The sequence below is a fragment of the Felis catus genome, chromosome D1, assembly GCF_018350175.1.
Source record: "Felis catus isolate Fca126 chromosome D1, F.catus_Fca126_mat1.0, whole genome shotgun sequence".
Taxonomy (NCBI): domain Eukaryota; kingdom Metazoa; phylum Chordata; class Mammalia; order Carnivora; family Felidae; genus Felis; species Felis catus.
The window spans coordinates 39,653,652-39,672,124 of record NC_058377.1 but is presented as its reverse complement, the minus strand read 5'-3'; the positions used below and the strand labels follow the sequence as shown (position 1 = coordinate 39,672,124).

Genomic DNA, 18,473 nt, shown 5'->3' with positions numbered 1-18,473 from the left:
GGGAAGTAATCCATGGTGCCCTCCATTTCAACTTACATTAACGTAATTTAGCAAAGTCTGATGGGTTATGTGAATTCATTATTTCACTCAAAAACATGTAGAGTGCCTGCTTTTCCAGACATTATTTTTATTTTATTTTATTTTATTTTATTTTATTAAGTTTATTTATTTTGAGAGACAGATGATGCGGGGGGGGGGGGGGGCGGGGCAGAGAGAAAGGGAAACAGAGAATCCCAAGCAGGCTGCATGCTGTCAGCACAGAGCCCAACACAGGGCTTGAACTCATGAACCACGAGATCATGCCCCAAGCCAAGACCAAGAGTGGAATGCTTAACCAGCTGAGCCATCCAGGCTTCTCTCTAGGCATTTTTTTTAAAAGCCGGGGACACAGAGAGGAACCCAAAACTTCCCTACTCTCACAAAGCTACAATGCAATGGGACAATACTAAAAAAATGTAAGTTCACAAATGAAATATAATTTCAGGTGGAGTTAAGTACTATAAAGAGGAGTGATTTGGGGGTAAGTGAGGTGAGTTTGCAGGCAGGGTGGATGGTAGGTGACTGTTTTAGACAGGGTGGTCAGGAAAGGGTACTCGAGGAGGTGACATTCGTGCAGAGAACTGAATGGAGTAAGGGAGTGAGCCAGGAAAGACCCGGGAGAACCTTCTAGGCAATGGGAACAGCACATGAAAAGCCCCTGAGGCAGGAGTGAAGTTGGTGTGTTCACAGAAGAGCAAAAGGCCAGGGTGGCTGGAGTAAATGAGGGGTGAGTACAAGGAGATGAAGTCAGAGAGAGAGACAGCCCAGGGCATGGAGGCCCTGGGAAGGAGAATAAGATAGTGGTGACCAGGCTGAAAATAGGAGTCCCATAGTGTAGGGAAGCTTCTGAGCAAGGACCTATTTCCTCTGAGCAGATCTCAGAGGGATAAGGGAGGGATAAGGATATAAACAGAAAGATGAAACGTTAGGGTGTAAAATGAATTGATCAGAATCATGCTCAGAATCCTGATTTACAAAATGACCCAACTCACGTTGGTCCTAATTTATTTGTGTTCACGTTGAAAGTGAAGTAGAGATTAGAATTCCTCCAAGCTGTACTTTTTATACAGTTATGTTCTTCTTCTCTTTAGAGAGGAATCGACAAGGAATTTTATCTACTATTTACAGTCTTTGATGAGAATCTGAGCAGGTATCTTGATGAAAACATTCAGAGGTTTACATGGCGTCCCTTCAGTGTTGACAAAGAAGACAAAGATTTTGTGAAGTCCAACCGAATGCATGGTATGAAAAGTGTCTTTCTCTTCTGTAAGGATTTGAAGTGAAAATATTTGGAATGTTTTAACTACCTTGATTTTGGTTTCTTGGACATTGTTCTTGGTCAAGAGTAAATTGTTTCATGACTTCATCTCACAAGGTCTGGTGAAACCTCCTACCTCCCAGGGACGTTGTGCAACTTAATTAATACTTCTGAAATACTTCATCAGCTTTAGATGAAGCAACACAAAATATGAACCAGCAAAGACTGCAGTACTTTATAAATGTAGAAAATGACTGACAAAATGCCCTCCCTTGGGTTCGTAATAACATCATTGAGGCTCATAATCCAAGTGATAATTGGAGATAATCATTAAACAACAAAGTGTCTCTTATCAAGTTGCATGAAGAACTGTCTAAACTGATAATGTGTAAAATACTAGCGAATTCCCATCCCAGTTCTTATTTAAAAGGAATTACTTAGTTCTCCTTCTCTTTCTTATATCAGTTGTAACAGTGGCAAACCACCTCATAATTGGCGTGACTAACACAGGAGTCTCGTTAGTCTTAGGCACACTACCCTAGATGGCAGAATAGTGAGCGAGAGCCCAATCCCAAATAACTATGAGAGCATGCAGTCAAAAAGGAGCTGAAAGCAAGCATGGTAAGATAACATGTGCTAAATTGCTTGTTTTAGGACCAAGGACAACATCTATTTATTGTTTTCAAAACATTATAGGAGAATAACAAAATAGACCCTAATCTCCTTTCCCCACAAGGAGGTCAAGAAAGTCCAAGGTTCCAAGTGACCCACAGCAACCAGCTCACAGACTCCTATGGTCCTGGATACTCCATGCCAACAGTCTCCTCTTGGACCAATGGAAAGCATAGAGTAACACATTTTCAATACCATTTTCTACAAAATGTTTGTTATAACTGAATCATGAAATTTGTTTCCCACTCTCCTAGCAGCCAAAAAAATAAAAATAAAAAAAAGAAGAAGAAGAAAGTAGAATGAGGAAACATAGCAATTCCTTAGTGGAGAAGCTAAGTCGCAAAAGAAACTTATCCTAAGAGAGGCCCTAAGGATAAAGGATAAAGAGAAAAGATAAAACAACCCAACAGACCACATCACATCCAGCTCCATCCTGATTTGGCAATGTAATATACACTTTCATATTTTCGACATGGAGAGTACGTCATCTTTAAAACAAAATGCAAGGAAAACAATGTATTTTAATTTAAATTTTACATTGATTATGAATTAAATTCCATCTCCAGTCTTGCTTGCATGGAGTATGAGAGAAAATGATGGCAACAATACCAAAGAAAAAGTGCCTCTCGAGTTACCCAGTGCCTTGCATTACACCTATTATGTGGTCTATATGAAAAGATGTGGACCTCCTTTCCTAGAGGGCATCCTCAATGGCTTGTGAGCTATCCTCGGGGGTCTTTTCTGATGAAAAAGAGGCATACCTACAGTAGTTCTTGGGTTAGTCAACAAATATCATCTGGGTTAGGGGACAAGTCTACACGAGAAGGCAGAACAGTATAACTTCTTTACCAGACCTTACCATGGGCTTTGACTACCTTTATCTGACACTATAACCAGCAATGACATCATTCTTTCAATACATTTTTAGAGTACTGTTAAACAAGCAAACAAAGGTGTTTGTTGAATGCATGAATGAATGTTCCAGAAAGAGAGAATTTAAACTAGAGTTCCAAGGCAAGAGAAGATTCTCTATGGGCCAGTCAAGGACTAAATCATTAGTACCCCAATTTACAATATCACTTTAACATTCAATGGGCAGGATTTACATAATTTATTTGCAAAGGTATTATCAAAGATTTTTTTTCAGAAAATGCAATGTTCTCAAAGCATCCTTCTTAGATTTTCTGCTAACAATCTCAGATATTTGAGTAAAATTACCAAGCACCATTGGTTCTGCAGACACAGAAATAAAAAGCAATTTTATCTGGCAATGGGATTATAACAGAAGGTCACTTATGTGTGTGATAGTTGTTCTTTCCTACTATGGGCATTAGTAAGAATGGGAGAGGATAGAATCTTTATCTCTCTACGGGGCATCATGCATAAGACATGTGTAGTCACCCCTCAAACAGTGCTATTCAGTTAGTGCATTCATCCCACACAGAGTGGGGTTCATCCCACACAGATGTGGTTTCTAAATTCCTTTCAAGACACTGCTCCAGGGAGCCACTATCAATGGATTGAGGTTGATATAAAAGAGAAAAACACTTTTCATTTCTGGAGATTCAGAAGGTCTTCATATCTAAGTAACCATTATTCAAATTTCCTTCAGTTATTTTACTGAGGCAGGGAAATAAAACTTACCAAAAGGTGAAATTATTTAATCAAAGGCTAGCCTCTTATAGACTTAGCATCCTTCTCCCTCCCCCCCGCCTCAAAACAATCCCTCTTCACTGACCAGACGTGCAAATACAATGTCAATCAATTGCAAATCTTTCAAATGATGCCAGTCCCATGAAATCAGTAATGAGATGTCTGATAACTTCTGGAATCAAATGTAAATCCATTGGTAAATGAAGATCTGATGAAATTAAGTGAATTAATGACCGAAGAAGAGACACTTAAGGGAGATAACAGAATAAGAACCTCAAAAGAAAGTGATTTTCAAATCAAGAGCTTTGGGGAGAATGGCGAAGTCCATAAATATTTTCACAAGGACGATGCTCTTTATAATCTGCAAAACTAAAATGTGAGATGAAGGATATTGTATTAGGCTGTCAAACAATTTTGTCAGAAAAACTTATGCCAGAAAGCAACCTGATTTGTTCCTTATTGATTCTTAGGGTTTCTGCCCTTGTGTGTACATTGTTATACATAATATTTTCACAATTTTAGTATATTTTCATTATTCATTGTTCCTCTTAGTCTCCATTTTGGATTGAGTCACTGTGTGACTTTTCTCTAGTGTGTTTACTCTCTGGTAGTAAGGATCTTCTGTAAATAGTTTGAACTTGAGCAATTGAACAGACTGCCCCCACACACTGATAATCTTGTACTAAAATGGTGTGTTTTCTGTATCTATAAAATCGTACTGGGCCCTGACTATCTTTTTCCTTTCATTTAGCTATTAATGGCTATATGTATGGCAACCAGCCAGGCCTAAGCATGTGCAAAAAGGATAGAGTTTCCTGGCATATGATTGGAATGGGCACTGACACTGATATGCACGGAGTTTATTTTCAAGGGAACACCATCCACCTACGAGGAACTCATCGTGACACCCTGGCCCTGTTTCCCCATACCTCCACAACGGTGTTCATGCAGCCAGACCACGCAGGTAAACTCGGCAGGGCCACCGCAGGTGACCAAATTACTGTCTTCAGGCATATACCCTTAGCGTCCTCCCCTGGAATAAACTGGTTGAATTTGGGCACTTCAGAGGATGTAGCAAGACATACAGTCTTGGTTACAATCAGATAATCCTAACTATTTTATTCCAAACACACAGTACAAAGGACAGAGGAGAAGCATCTAAAACGACATAAAGCATCTAAAATGACACAAAGAAGAAGTCCCCTAAATGACCTTGCCACACAAATCTTGGGAGAATGCCCTTGATTCATTCCTAGGAATGATTCAGCCCCAAGAAAGAGGGTATTTCTTGTTCTCCTGAAGCACAGACATTTTAGTTGCTGCTCTGAAGCATTTACCAGGTATAGACAGCCCAGTGGATGCTTCCAGGTGATAGACATGACCTTCTTTAGAGACTGGTAAGTTACTTGGAGACTTCTCCATTTTCATTCTGTTGGGCACCGTTAGTTTCCCTGGAGGGTAAGCTGCACTGGGTCAGAAGTCCACCGAGGGCCCATTGAAGGGCCAGTATTCATCCCTTCTCTTAGACATTTCCAAGCTAATTGGATAATTGGGGCATTTTTATAAAAGATTCAGAGCAACACATGGCTCGTTTGAAAAATAAGATAGCCAGTGCCATGGACATTCAAAATGTTTCTCCAACCCAACTTTTTCATTAGTCTTAAAACGAAACCAATATACTACCCAAGATGAGTACTTGTTGGCTCTGTCTTCTTTATGAATTAGTGTCTACTTTGCTTCGCACTAGAAGTACAGTTTAGATGCCTCTCAGTGTCATTGGTTAAACACTTAGGGCTTGTGCTTCAAAACTTTTGCCCAAATACTGCCTGAAATTAGGAGTTCCATAACCCGTGCATTATAGACTTTGAGTATTCTACCTTTCTACATTAGTATAATTGATCAGTTATGAATTACCCAAACCAAGGAATGCCTTGAGCACAATGATTTTTGTTTTTGTTTTTTAAATATGCTCTTCGACACTGAAGATGGGAGAGGAGGGAAACAGCCAGATTTAATCCACAGAAATAGAAACTGGCATTCAAAGCTGCAGTTGGCTGCAATAATTTTAGAGACTTGGTTAATTATTCTAATGCTTTGGTATTACACATGTGCCCTAGGAGCTTCCAAATTGCTTATGACAATGTTTTCCAGTTTATGTTTCGTGGTGAGTATAAATCTGTGACTGCTTAACAGCTTGGTCATTTGGCCAAAATATGAGTAGACCCTAGGCTTCGACTCAAATTTTTTTGTCTTTGTTCTTTTTTCTAAAAACCACTTTATTGAGATATGACTGATACATAAAAAGTTGTTGATATTTAATATATACAAATCAATGAGTTCGTTAGGCGTCTTGTCATGTGTCTGTTGGCCATCTATATGTCTTCTTTGGAGAAATGTCTATTCATGGACATTTTTTAATTGGATCATTTGTTTTTTGAGTATTGAGTTGTATCAGTTCATTATATTTTCTGGATACTAACCCTTTATTGGATATGTCATTTGCAAATATTTCTCTCATTCAATAGGTTGTCTTTTAGTTTTGTTGATTGTGTCTTTCACTGTGCAGAAACTTTTTATTGTAATGTAGTCCCAATAGTTTATTTTTGCTTTTATTTCCCTTCCCTCAGGAGACATATCTAGAAAAATGTTGCTATGGCCGATGTCAGAAAGATTACTGCCTGTGCTCTCTCTCCAAGAATTTTAATGGGTTCAGGTCTCACATTTAAGCCTTTAATCCATTTTGAATTTATTTTTGTGTATGGTGGAAGACAGTGGCCCAGTTTCATTCTTTTGCATGTAGCTGTACCAGTTTTCCCAACACCATCTGTTGAAGAGACTTTTTCCCATTGTATATTAATTCCTCCTTTGTTGAGGATTAATTGACATGATTAATTGTTGAGGATAATTGATATAATTGATATAATTAATATAATTGTGGGTTCATTTCTGGGGTTTTCATTCAATTCCATGATCTATGTGTCTATTTTTATGCCAGTACCATACTGTTTTAATTACTACTGGTTTGTAATACAACTTGAAATCTGGAATTGAGATCCCTCCAGTTTTTTCTTTTTCATGATTGCTTTGGCTTTTTGAGGTCTTTTGCGGTTTCATACAAATTTTAGGATCGTTCGTTCTTGTTTTGTGAAAAATGCTATTGGTATTTTGATGGAGATTACATTAAATGTGTAGATTGCTTTGGGTAGTACAGACATTTTAACAATATTTGTTCTTCCACCCCATGAGCATGGAATGTCTTTTCATCTCTTTGTGTCATCTTGAATTTCTTTCATCACTGTTTTATAGTTTTCAAGTACATGTCTTTCACCTTGTTAGTTAAGTTTAGTTCTAGATAGTTACTGTTTTGGGTGCAATCGTAAATGGGATTGTTTTCTTCATTTCCCTTTCTGCTGCTTCAATATCAGTGTGTAGAAATGCAACAGATTTCTTCACATTGATTTTGTATCCTGTGACTTTACTGAATTCATTTATCAGTTCTGGTAGTTTTTGGGTTTGCAAATTGTTTGCAAATTAAAACCACCATGAGATGTCACTTCACACCTGTCAGAATGGCTAAAATCAAAAACATAACAAACAATAAGTGTTGGTGAATGTATGGAGAAAAAGGAACTCTTGTGCACTGATGGTGGGATGCAAACTGGTGTAGACACTGTGGAAGACAGTCTGGAGGTTCCTCAAAAAATTAAAGCTAGAACTACTGTATGATCCAGGAATTGCAGTACTGGGTGTTTACCGCCCCCCCCCCAAACACACAACTCAACGGGATACATGCACCCTGATGTTTATTGCAGCATTATTTACAACAGCCAAACTATGGGAGCAGCCCAGGTGTTTATGAAAAGATGAATATATAAAGAAGATGTGGTATATATGTACAATGGAATATTAGTCAGCCATAAAAAGAATGAAATCTTATCATCTGTAACAACAAGGATGGAACTAGACAGTATAAGGCTAAGAGAAACAAGTCAGAGAAAGACAAATACCATCTAATTTCACTCATATGTGGAACTTAAAAAACAGAACAAATAAAGGGGTTCTGGCTCGGTTAAACATCTGACTTTGGCTCAGGTCATGATCTCATGGATTGTGAGTTCGAGCCCTGTGTCAGGCTCTGTGCTGACAGCTCAGAGCCTGGAACCTGCTTTGGATTCTGTGTCTCCCTCTCTCTGCCCCTCCCCCTCTTGTGCTCTGTCTCTCACTATCTCTCAAAAATGAATAAATGTAAATAATAATAATAATAATAATAATAAAAGAAAACAAATGAGCAAAGGAAATAAAGAAAAGGAAAAGAGAGAGAGAGAGAGAGAGAGAGGGACAAACCAAGAAACAGATTCTTAACTACAGAGAGCAAATTGATAGTTACCAGAGGGGATGAAAAATAAGTAAAATGATAAAAAAAAATAAAAGAAACATATATTTATGCATTAAAAAAAAACAGATTGATGGGGCGGGAGGTAAGTATATATACATCTGTGAAACCATCGCCACAACCAAGGCCTTGAATTCCTCTTTGTTCTTAGAGAAGATAATTCCTCGGATAGTGAAGAACATAATGAACACATGAATAGCAGGCTGCCTACCAAACAACACGTGCAGAGGGAGCTCTTCCCATGTCTACCTTCAGAGCGTCTTCTGTGTGGTTTCCCAAAGACCCTTCCTCATGAGGTCCTCGTCAGTGCTGGGGGGCTTGAGTACCCACTGAACCAATGGGTTTTGCTCATCCTCAAGGGGTAATTAATGAAACTAATCCCTGATCACTCGCCTCTAAGAACAGTGTCTACCAAAGGAAGGGAAGGTTTATTGATGCAGCAATTCCACTGACAGTTAATATCTTCCAATATTTTGTTTCATATGATTTTATGGTGAATTCAATTAAGATGTATCTACCAATCTAGAAAATTCAGTTTATAAAGTTACATAATTCTCAGACATACTTGTTGGCATCATGTAGGGCAATCTGGCTGATTTTTTTTTTCTTTTCGTCTGGCATAATGTAGACCTGCCATTGGTAATGAGAACCTCCTTTGCTCAAAGGCCTAACGAAGTAATAATACACCTGGCTTTAATAATAGTACCTTACCTGTATATTGCACTGTATATAGTTTATGAAATATTTTAGGGCATAATACATGATTTCAGAAATGTGCCCCTATTTGAACTTTGTTTAGAATATGAATGATACAGGTCATTAGTTCATTTTAAACTGGACCAGGCTAAGATAATCGTACCCATCAGTGATTTTCCAGGGGCAACTATCTTCTAACAGGTGTATACAATAGGGAAGACCCAGAGAAATCATTTCTCGGTAGCAACTTTGCAAGTTTTAATTTTCCATTACCAATGAATTTCAGATGGTATCTTTCCCCTGGTAAGTAAATATATTCAACGTACTTTATTCCCCCTTGGAGTCTGGCTTTAAAATACCATATAACATTGATATTTGAAGAATTCACCTTACCATTTATTTATTTGGGAATAAAATGCTGTAGCTTGTGAGCGAACCGAAATCGAAAGCATGGAGCGCCGCACACGACGCCAAGCGATTTCTGTTTCAGGTATTTTCAGGGTGTTTTGCTCCACCTTGCACCACTTCGTGAGAGGCATGAATCAGATATATGAGGTCAACAGCTGTGGCAACAAGGACCCTTCTGAGCAGCCGTACGGGATGATAAGAACCTTTTACATCGCCGCTGAAGAGGTAGAATGGGATTATGCCCCTAACAAAAACTGGGAGTTCGAAAAGCAGCACTTGGACGCAGGAGGGGAAAGGTACCACGGGCGAAGCCGTCAAGTCTCTTGGGTGGGATTGCACACACTCTGTGGACGTTTAGCAAATGTGAAAACCTGAACACGCCCTGCTTCTGTCTGCACTATTTTGGCAGACAGCGGCTTTTACTAGGGGCACAAAAGAGGAGGGAAGCTGCCAGGGCCTCATCCCGGGAGGGGATCTGAAGGAAGTCATTTGCACCCCCATCCCCACCCCCGCAGGCTCCGCGCATCCCCACCCACGGTGCGGTGCCGGTTGCAAGCGTGGCTGTCCCAAGAATGCATGTGCCTTTGAGAGAGCGCCTAGCGTGAAAGAAGGCCTTAGGGAAAGAGGCAGATCCCAGTGACGTGGGACTGTGAAGATGAAATGGGAGGGAGGGAGGGAGGCAGAGGCGGGTGCGCAGTGGGGTGAGCAGATGGGCTGCTCTAGATTGAGGAGCGTGGGGAAAGAGCATCCATCTGGATGGGGAGTGGGTCGGAGGCATTGCCTTGGCAGAGATCCTGGAACTGGGGGAGGGAAGAGCTGGTCTCTCTACTAGGCCCTGTACCCAGAAGGTCCCCAAGACTGACCCTCTCGTGAGAGCACTGTCTGCCGAAGCTGAACACCAAAGAGTCCGCAAGGCTGTGAGCCCTGGCCCCCCACCCACCCTAAGTATCCTTCACTTCCCACTGGGATGTACTGGGGTAGAGTCATGCAAGATGTAGAGTCATCTGCTGGGCACTGACCTGCAGACTCCACCCCAAAGTTCATACCCTCCACTAAACAACTTGCTGCTTAGGTTATTTATTCCCTGTCCCCATATACAGACCAGGAGACTCAGTGCACAGAGGTAAGACTAACCCCTAGTCATTGACACTGGAATTGAACAAAGACAAATCTGTGTTCTCACCACCAAGCATGTTAATTTCCATGTCTTTGTTCCTCTTTGTTTATTATCAGATCCCCTCCCCCATACTAATTCTCTTTAGTCGTGTCACACACGGACTCCTCTATGCCCAAATGTTCCTAATCTTAACATGTCTTTTTTCTCGTCTTACTTGTTGGCCTGTTTTGAGGGTTTAGACACCCGGAAAAGAGAGTATAACAGCATCACCTCATGGATAAATGAAGAAACAAAATGCCTCTTCCACTTAAAAAAGATTTGCCTCAGGGACAGGGACAGGGCGGTTTAAAATGTATTCCATGACTCACCAACCCACTTATTAAACCAGACACTCCTCTCCTGCAAAGCCAGTGCCGCCAATACAAGCTAAAGACTAATACTAGTGCACTGGAAAATGAAATGAATCATAATTCAGCCTTTTCTAAAGTGATTATTTTTACTAAAAGGCTGCTATAACTGAAGAAATAGTTGTATGATAACTCTGTTGTATGTATATTGCGTGTATATTCTTAGCCCTTATGCTCTTCGTCTTCCATGACTTTCTTGAGACTCCGTGTAATTTGTGTCTTCAGACCCCATCTCTCTGGGCTGGCAGGAAGCTCTAGTCTCAGTCTTCCAGGATTGTCTCCAGGTGACGTAGAGAGATAAAGCATGTCGGGTGTGTCTGTACCCTGCCCTGCCACTCTGGATATTGCCCATAAATCACTAAAAACAAAGCCGATTGAGAGCATGTTCACGTATTCAAAGTACAACAGATCTGTAGATAAAAATTCAGTAGACATTGAAATGACCGGTTCCTGTCGTGGCACATCTGTGGCACCCCTGCGGATCGAAGCCCAGGGAGAAATGTCCTTTCTGCCCCCCAGTTGTTATGCCTCTGCTCGTTGAGCCAAAGCCATGGCATGGAGACACCCAGCTTTCAAACCACCTCTCAGTATGGGTTATCCCCGAGACATTTATCGTCTGGGTTAGCCCAGACCCTCTGCCCCAGGCATCTTTCCCAGAGCTTCCTAAGAACGCACTGAGAAGCCCTCGGGATCCCAGAAAAGCAACCAATGGGACCATCAGCACAATGCCAGGGTTTGTGCAGTGGGAGAGAATTCGAAAACAGAGATTAAGTTGTTATAGAGAAAAAACCTTGTATTCCCAGTACTCGTGAGCTTGTGGACTGATACGCATTTAATTTAACCACCCTGGGACTTGAGATAGTGACTGCCATTTCTTGAGCACCCGCCATGTGCCAGGCATTTGCTAGGGTTTTTACCAACCCTATCTGATAAAGACCCTTAGGGTACACTTGACCCATTTGCTCAGCTTTGGCCCAGCATGTCACATGACTTCCCAGCAAGATGGTGATGATAGAGCATGCGCTTCCCCGGTGCTCAGTATGTGTCTGGCATAGTGCTTTACAGATCCTAACCCATATAATCCTCACAGCAATCTGGGAGACGAATGCCTCATTATCATCCCACTCCGCAGAAGAGGAAAGCCGAGAAACAGTAAAGCTATGGCTCCAGGGGCATTTCTGTCACTACCACGTGTGTTATTAGGACTTCTGGAAAATAAAAGTAGGAGAAAAATTCTCTTGCCTCGGAAAGCAGATGGTCTAGGTCAAAGATATAGGTGCCTTAGTTAAGTACCTGCTGTGTGCTAGGCATTGTACGAAGTACGAGTGAAACAGTGCTGATAAGGGCAGGCCAGGTCCTTCCCCATACAGACTTCATGGTTCGTGGGGCAGACATTAGAACAAGCATCCTGAGTGAGGCAATCACTGTGAGAGGAGAAGTGCAGGGCACAGGGGGAGCTCACGGCAGGCGCACATGGCCCCACCTGGGGGAGAGAGGGAGAGAGGTGGTCAAGGAGGGAGTAGTCTTTGTCCTGGGACTTGAGGAATAGGCCAGTCAAAGAGGTGGCAAGAGTGTTCTTGGCACAGGGAATAACCCGTGGAAGGCCCAGAGGTGGGGAGGGCATGTGGAGCTCAAGAGAGAATGTTTAGGATGACCAGAGCGTAGAGTGCGTGGGTGCCAGTGACGAGAAACGAGGCCTGAGAGGTTGGCAGAGGCAGACAGCAAAGGGGTGTGAGAGCTAATTTGAGGAATTTGGCAGTGGGAAGCCATCATCAGGTTTTCCACAAGGACTCACTTGGTGGAATTTATAGGTTAGGGTCACTCTGCGTGTAGAGTAGAGGATGGAGGGAAGGGGAAAGCGTGGGTGGCAGGGAGAGTGATTAAGAACAAGTCCAGTTAATACGGGTAAGTGACCTAGCGGGCTTAGGTTGGAGTGCAGGTAGTTTAATAGAGGGAAATGGAAGGATGGGAGACATACTCTATTTTGTAGCTAAAACTGATAGATTTTTTTTCTGTCTTTTTGTGATGATGTATCTTGGTGATGGATTAAATATATGGTTGATCCTCATTGTTTGCAGATTCCATATTTGTAAATTTGCCTAGTCACTGAAATTGATTTGTAACACCCAAACCAATTTCTGTGGTGCTGTTGTGGTCCTTCATAGGTATGCATAAAGCAGCAAAGAGTTTGTGTTCTCCCAATGTGCACATTTCCAGCTGAGGTCAAACAAACAAAACATCCCTCTGTCTTCACTGTCTTGTTTCAGCTTTCACACTGTAAACAAGCATCCTCTTTGTGGTCTATTTAGTGCCTGTGTGTGTGTGTGTGTGTGTGTGTGTGTGTGCGCGCTTTTCGTTGGTGACTTAGCTGTTTAAAATGGCCCCAGGGTAAGTGCAAGAAGGCCACGATGTGTCTTACAGAGGAAATACATGTGTTAGATAAGCTGCCTTCAGGTGTGACTTATAGTGCTAGTGGCCATGAGTTCAAAGTTAATGAATCAGCAGTATATATTAAATAAGATGTCTTGAAACAGAAGCACACATAGAACAAGGGTATTTATCAATCTGTTGATGAAAGTATTGGGACCAGAGGTCTGAAGAAGCTTTTTTGCCGGGGAGGTGGATTTTCCTCTACCGTTCAAATTCTTCTGGCTGGCCTAAAAATTAAATTGACATGAGACAGATGAACAGGAGAGAATCAAATTTACTTACATAGGGAGAATCCACATAGACATGAGAGATTCCAAAGACAGTGAGGCCAAAGGAGATATATATGTCATTCTGAAGGAAGGAGAAGGAAGTAGGGGTCCCGGACTTCAAAGAGAAGGAAAGCAATTCATAGGAAGATGAAAAAGAGTACATGTTAGGTAAACAAATGTTGACTGGGCCACTCAGAAACAATGGGACAGAGAGAAGAATTTTAACAGGCTTTGCTAAATTCCTCTCTGTCTCCCACCCCTAGTTCATATTATAAGATAGTTACCTTCTGTAATAGCCCCTTCCGGGAGTGGGTCCTCTACCTAAATTCTTCTGGGCAGTTAGAGGGAAAGTCAGAGCTTTTTCCTGCATCTTTTGGGTCTTGTTTGCTTTCAACTCAACATAATCCACATACCAAAGTGGCACGTCTTGGGGCAATTCATTCTGAACACCTGCAAAACCTAACCTTATGTTTCCCCTAGGGACAATGGTTTAGTGTTCATTATTTCGGTATTCAAGGTGGCTTTCTAGAACATGACTCCTGTGAATACCAAGAATCAACTATGCGTATATTTGTATATGAGTATGTACACAATATACAACCCAGAGTCTTTCTTGAGATCTTTAAGGTGGAAAAGTAGAACAAGGTATGGAATGATATAAATGGAATCTGAAGGAATTCAGGGTAGTAGAGTGTGAGCATGTGCATGTGTGCATACACATGCATGTGTGTGAGCTTAGCTAGTCCCAGGAAAAGGAGTACCACCTCAAGGGGCCCTTAGGAGTCTCCAACTAAGGCTGGCCCCCATTCAGCACCCTTTGGAACAATGGTTCCCAAGAAGTAAGACCTGGGCCAGTGCTGGCCTGCCCCAGTCAGAACCCCCTGCAGTGCTTTCAAATGCAGATTCTTGGCTCCACTCCCAGAGAGCGTGGTGCAAAAGTTGAGCTCCACTGGGAGATTCTGATGGCAGCTAGGTATGGGAAACTGTGCTCCCGAGTACCCCTGAATCACTCAGGAGCACCCAAGGTTTTTCTACCTTCTGACAACTTTAATTTCTGCTGCTTCTGATTTATAGACATGGAGATATATTTATGAACCACACTGAAAACTGGATTGGCTCTCAGTACAAGAAAGTGGTTTACAGAGAATACACCGATGGGGAATTTGTGGAGATCAAGGCCCGGCCGCCACGAGAGAAGCACTTGGAACTGCTGGGTATGACACAGATCGCAGCCATGCGCTGCCAGCCCCAAGGCACGTGAACATGTTACACATACACTGTCACACTTAGACCTGAGAAGGGACAGCAGGGACAGAGTGGCCTGAGTGCATTCACTCAAGTGTGACATCTTCCTGCCCTCCCATTGTCAGGGAGCATGCTCTGTACTCAGCTCATTCAAAGGAGAGTCAACCGGATAACACGCAAACACGAGTCCATATCGTCAACAGTCTAACCAGCATCTGTTGCCTTGAAATTCCTTTCCCATCCTTCTGCTGAGCCAGGACATTTTAATTGGAATAATGTGATGCCTCAGATGAGCAAGCAGAGTATTTGCATAGCTTCTTCAAGGGCCTGGATCATCTATGCACAGGGCCATACGAACACACCATAAAAACAACTCCAGCAAAGGGCGCCTGGGTGGCTCAGTCATTTGAATGTCTGACTCTTGATCTCAGCTCAGGTCATGATCTCATGGTTTGTGGGATCAAACCCTGCGTCAGGCTCTGTGCTGACAGCACGGAGCCTACTTGGGATTCTCTCTCTCCCTCTCTCTTTCTCAAAATAAATAAATAAACATTAAGAAAATAATTCAAGCCAATGAGGAACTCCTTGCATAAGAGGAGTGCTAAGGGTAGAAGGCCTGGTTTGAGCTCAGGGGGCCCTGAATGTGGCCATCTCAGAACCTACTGTGCCTGTCTGATGCCCTGGGCTGCCTGACCTGGGGATCAGATAAGCTCTTCCTTCCTGCTTTCCTTCCCCACTTTCACCTGGGAGTCACCAAACCTGACCCCATCATGAATATGAGATCTTTAGGCAGAAGGCTAATCTAGATGACTTTCTGAAATCCGTTCCCTTTTTTTTTTCTGTTCTCATTTTTATTTTTTTATTTAAAAAAAAAATTTTTTTTTTAATTTTTTTTTTCAATGTTTATTTATTTTTGGGACAGAGAGAGACAGAGCATGAACGGGGGAGGGGCAGAGAGAGAGGGAGACACAGAATCGGAAACAGGCTCCAGGCTCTGAGCCATCAGCCCAGAGCCCGACACGGGGCTCGAACTCACGGACCGCGAGATCGTGACCTGGCTGAAGTCGGACACTTAACCGACTGCGCCACCCAGGCGCCCCTAAAAAATTTTTTAATGTTTATTTTCAAGAGAGAGAGAGAGAGACAGAGCACAAGTGGGGGAGGGGCAGAGAGAGAGGGAGACACAGAATCCGAAGCAGGCTCCAGGCTCCGAGCTGTCAGCACAGGGCCCGACACAGGGCACCTCGAGATCACCACCTGAGCTGAAGTTGGATGCTTAGCCAACTGAGCCACCCAAGCGCCCCTCTGTTCCCATATTTAAATGCACAAGGTGACTTGTATAAATAATATGAGTTTACACAGTGCTTCTTAATATTAAAAAAGGCACCAGGACAGCTAGCTTGATAAATTATTAGATGCCCCATCCACCTTCCCTGCACCCTCCCTGCATTGACATGCAAGCTTATCACACTAAAAGAGTCAACCCAGTGGGAACATTCCTTCTTTTGAGCTGTGTTTGTCATATGAACTCCAGAAAAAAAGGTGCTGGTCCTGCCAAGGGTGGGGTGGTTTGCCCCTCAAAAAGCCCCGGTTTGGGTCTACTCAGTAAAATGACACAAAGGAGGGACTCCGTCAGAGGCAAGCCCAGTGGTACTTCCCCTCAGGAGAGCACAAGGCCCATCCACTCATTTTCTGCATTCTCAGGGACAGGCCTGTGCTCCTGAAGTTCCAAAGGGCACAGGGCAGGCAACAGGCATACCTTTGCTCCTTACCACTCCCTGGGACCTATCAGGCCCCTAATCAGAAGACATTCACCCTTACCAGTACAGCAAAGCAGGTGCAATTGAAGTGGCAATGAGTCACAAATAAGGATTTTAGTACATGCGTGCACGTGCACCTATCTGTAACTATGCCCAAGTATGCTGTTTAAAAACATGCATTCTTTTCTAGCTCTATCATAAAAATAAAAGAGCGTTTTTTCATACACTTCCTGATTCATACTCAGTATTTCCCTCCAAAGATCATAATAGCCCAACAAATTTGATTTAAATTTTTTTTAATGTTTATTTATTTTTGAGAGAGAGAGAGAGAGCGAGGGAGAGTGCATGAATGGGGGAGGGGCAGAGAGAGAGGGAGACACAGAATCTGAAACAGGCTCCAGGCTCCGAGCTGTCAGCAGAGCCCAACGTGCGGCTTGAACCCACAGACCACGAGATTATGAGCTGAGTGGAAGTTGGAGGCTTAACTGACTGAGTCGTCCAGGCACCCCAGTCCAACAAATTTTAGGCTGATTTAACACTTCAGTGGCCTTTGTCAGAAAAGCAATTGTGACCATCAGTAAAGACTGGATGGGTATATTCAGACTCCCTACCATGAATGTGTCTTTCTATGATGTGGACTGCCATGGGCACCCAAGAATGCAAATAAATCCCTCAGGACCATAGGACCAGGTCTAAGGTGACTCCCAAATGGGAGTCTGTTCCATCCTTCTCGAAGCAGTGTCACATGACCCCGGTGTGTCTGGTGCTCTGTCAGGGGGGCGCCTGCACTGAGCAAGCTGCATTTGTGCCACTGTTGAGGCACGGAGAGGTGAGGGGCACCCGGCATGGGCGAGGGCTATCCCACGGTCATGCTGGTCCAGCAGGGTGTGGGCCGATTCCCAGTGGCACACAGGAGGGTTGCTTCTCACAGAAATGTGTGTACGTGAGTGCTGAGGAGCACACGTCTCCTCAAGGTATCCAAACGCTGGGACACGGCACTGGACGTGCATTAATGAAATCACTGTATCGATCATAAATCAGCACGTGGATGTTTTAGTTTTGCTCTTGTCTTTCAAATCCCTTTTATACACAATATTTCTTTGGATCCTCATGATGGTGATGATTATTAATATATCCATTTGCCAGACAATGAGCGATTTCAGACTTACCAACGGTTACATACAACTGGAAAGCCACCATATCATGTGGATATGGCTTTTCCTGGAGATTATGTCTCAGCAGTAGTAAAATTGGCAGCATTTATTTACTGAGTACTTACTGTGTTTCAGTGCACTGAGATAAGCGCTTTACATACATTATCTTATTTAATCCTTACGATAGGTGTTATTAAACCCATTTCGTAGGTGAGGAAATTGAGAGTCAGGCAGGTTACTTGACTTACCCAAGACCTCTCTAATAAGTGAAGGAAGCAGGATTTGAACCCAGGTTAGTCCAATTGCCAAATACTACATGAGTATTTAATGTTACGTATATTGCCCTCCAAAGGAAGTGCGCTAATGAAGAAGGTAACCTTTGTTTTATTTTGCCAAATACCATCTACATTTATATTACATCAGTGTTGAAAAGAACAACGATAATGCACACAGGCCTGTGTTTTGCCTTTAGGCCCGATGGTTCATGCCGAGGTGGGTGACTCCATCCTGGTCATATTTAAGAACAAAGCTAAGCGGCCCTACTCCATCTCAGCCCATGGTATCGAAGACATGGATAGTGGGAAGCAACTCCAAGTGCCCATCACAAAGCCAGGTAAGTTACACCACACATCTGCTCCATGCTGATAAGGACACTGGACTCAACTCTCTTCTGATCTTTGAAGGGCCTTGGAAAGTTCATGTTAGTGTCAATATGTTCCAGCCATCACCTAGTCACTCCCAATATGAGATCATCATTCATCTAATGACCAAGTGGTTATGGTGTTTCTAGGGCTCTATTTGGGACCTAAAAGTGTAGTAAGACATAATAATAGCTAACACGTATTGAATGTTCATCTTTGGCCAGGTGCTGTGCCTTATATATTTTTTAAAAAAACTAATAATCTCATTTTCTAGCAAGGCAGACACTAACATGTGTCATGGACTCTGATACCATTGGTTGTAATATCCATC

At 42.5% G+C, this 18,473-nt stretch overlaps 1 protein-coding gene across 3 annotated transcripts in view; it reads left to right on the top strand.

Annotated features, from left to right (window-relative positions):
* Positions 1-18,473, top strand: part of HEPHL1 (hephaestin like 1) — an 83,193-nt gene that overhangs the window by 40,256 nt on the left and 24,464 nt on the right. For all 3 annotated transcript variants that reach the window (XM_003992613.6, XM_045038597.1, XR_006586199.1), the window contains exons 10-14: positions 1,131-1,281; positions 4,374-4,586; positions 9,202-9,415; positions 14,417-14,556; positions 17,974-18,114. In XM_003992613.6, coding sequence (XP_003992662.1) covers positions 1,131-1,281; positions 4,374-4,586; positions 9,202-9,415; positions 14,417-14,556; positions 17,974-18,114 — 859 coding nt within the window. The remainder of the gene's footprint in view (positions 1-1,130; positions 1,282-4,373; positions 4,587-9,201; positions 9,416-14,416; positions 14,557-17,973; positions 18,115-18,473) is intronic.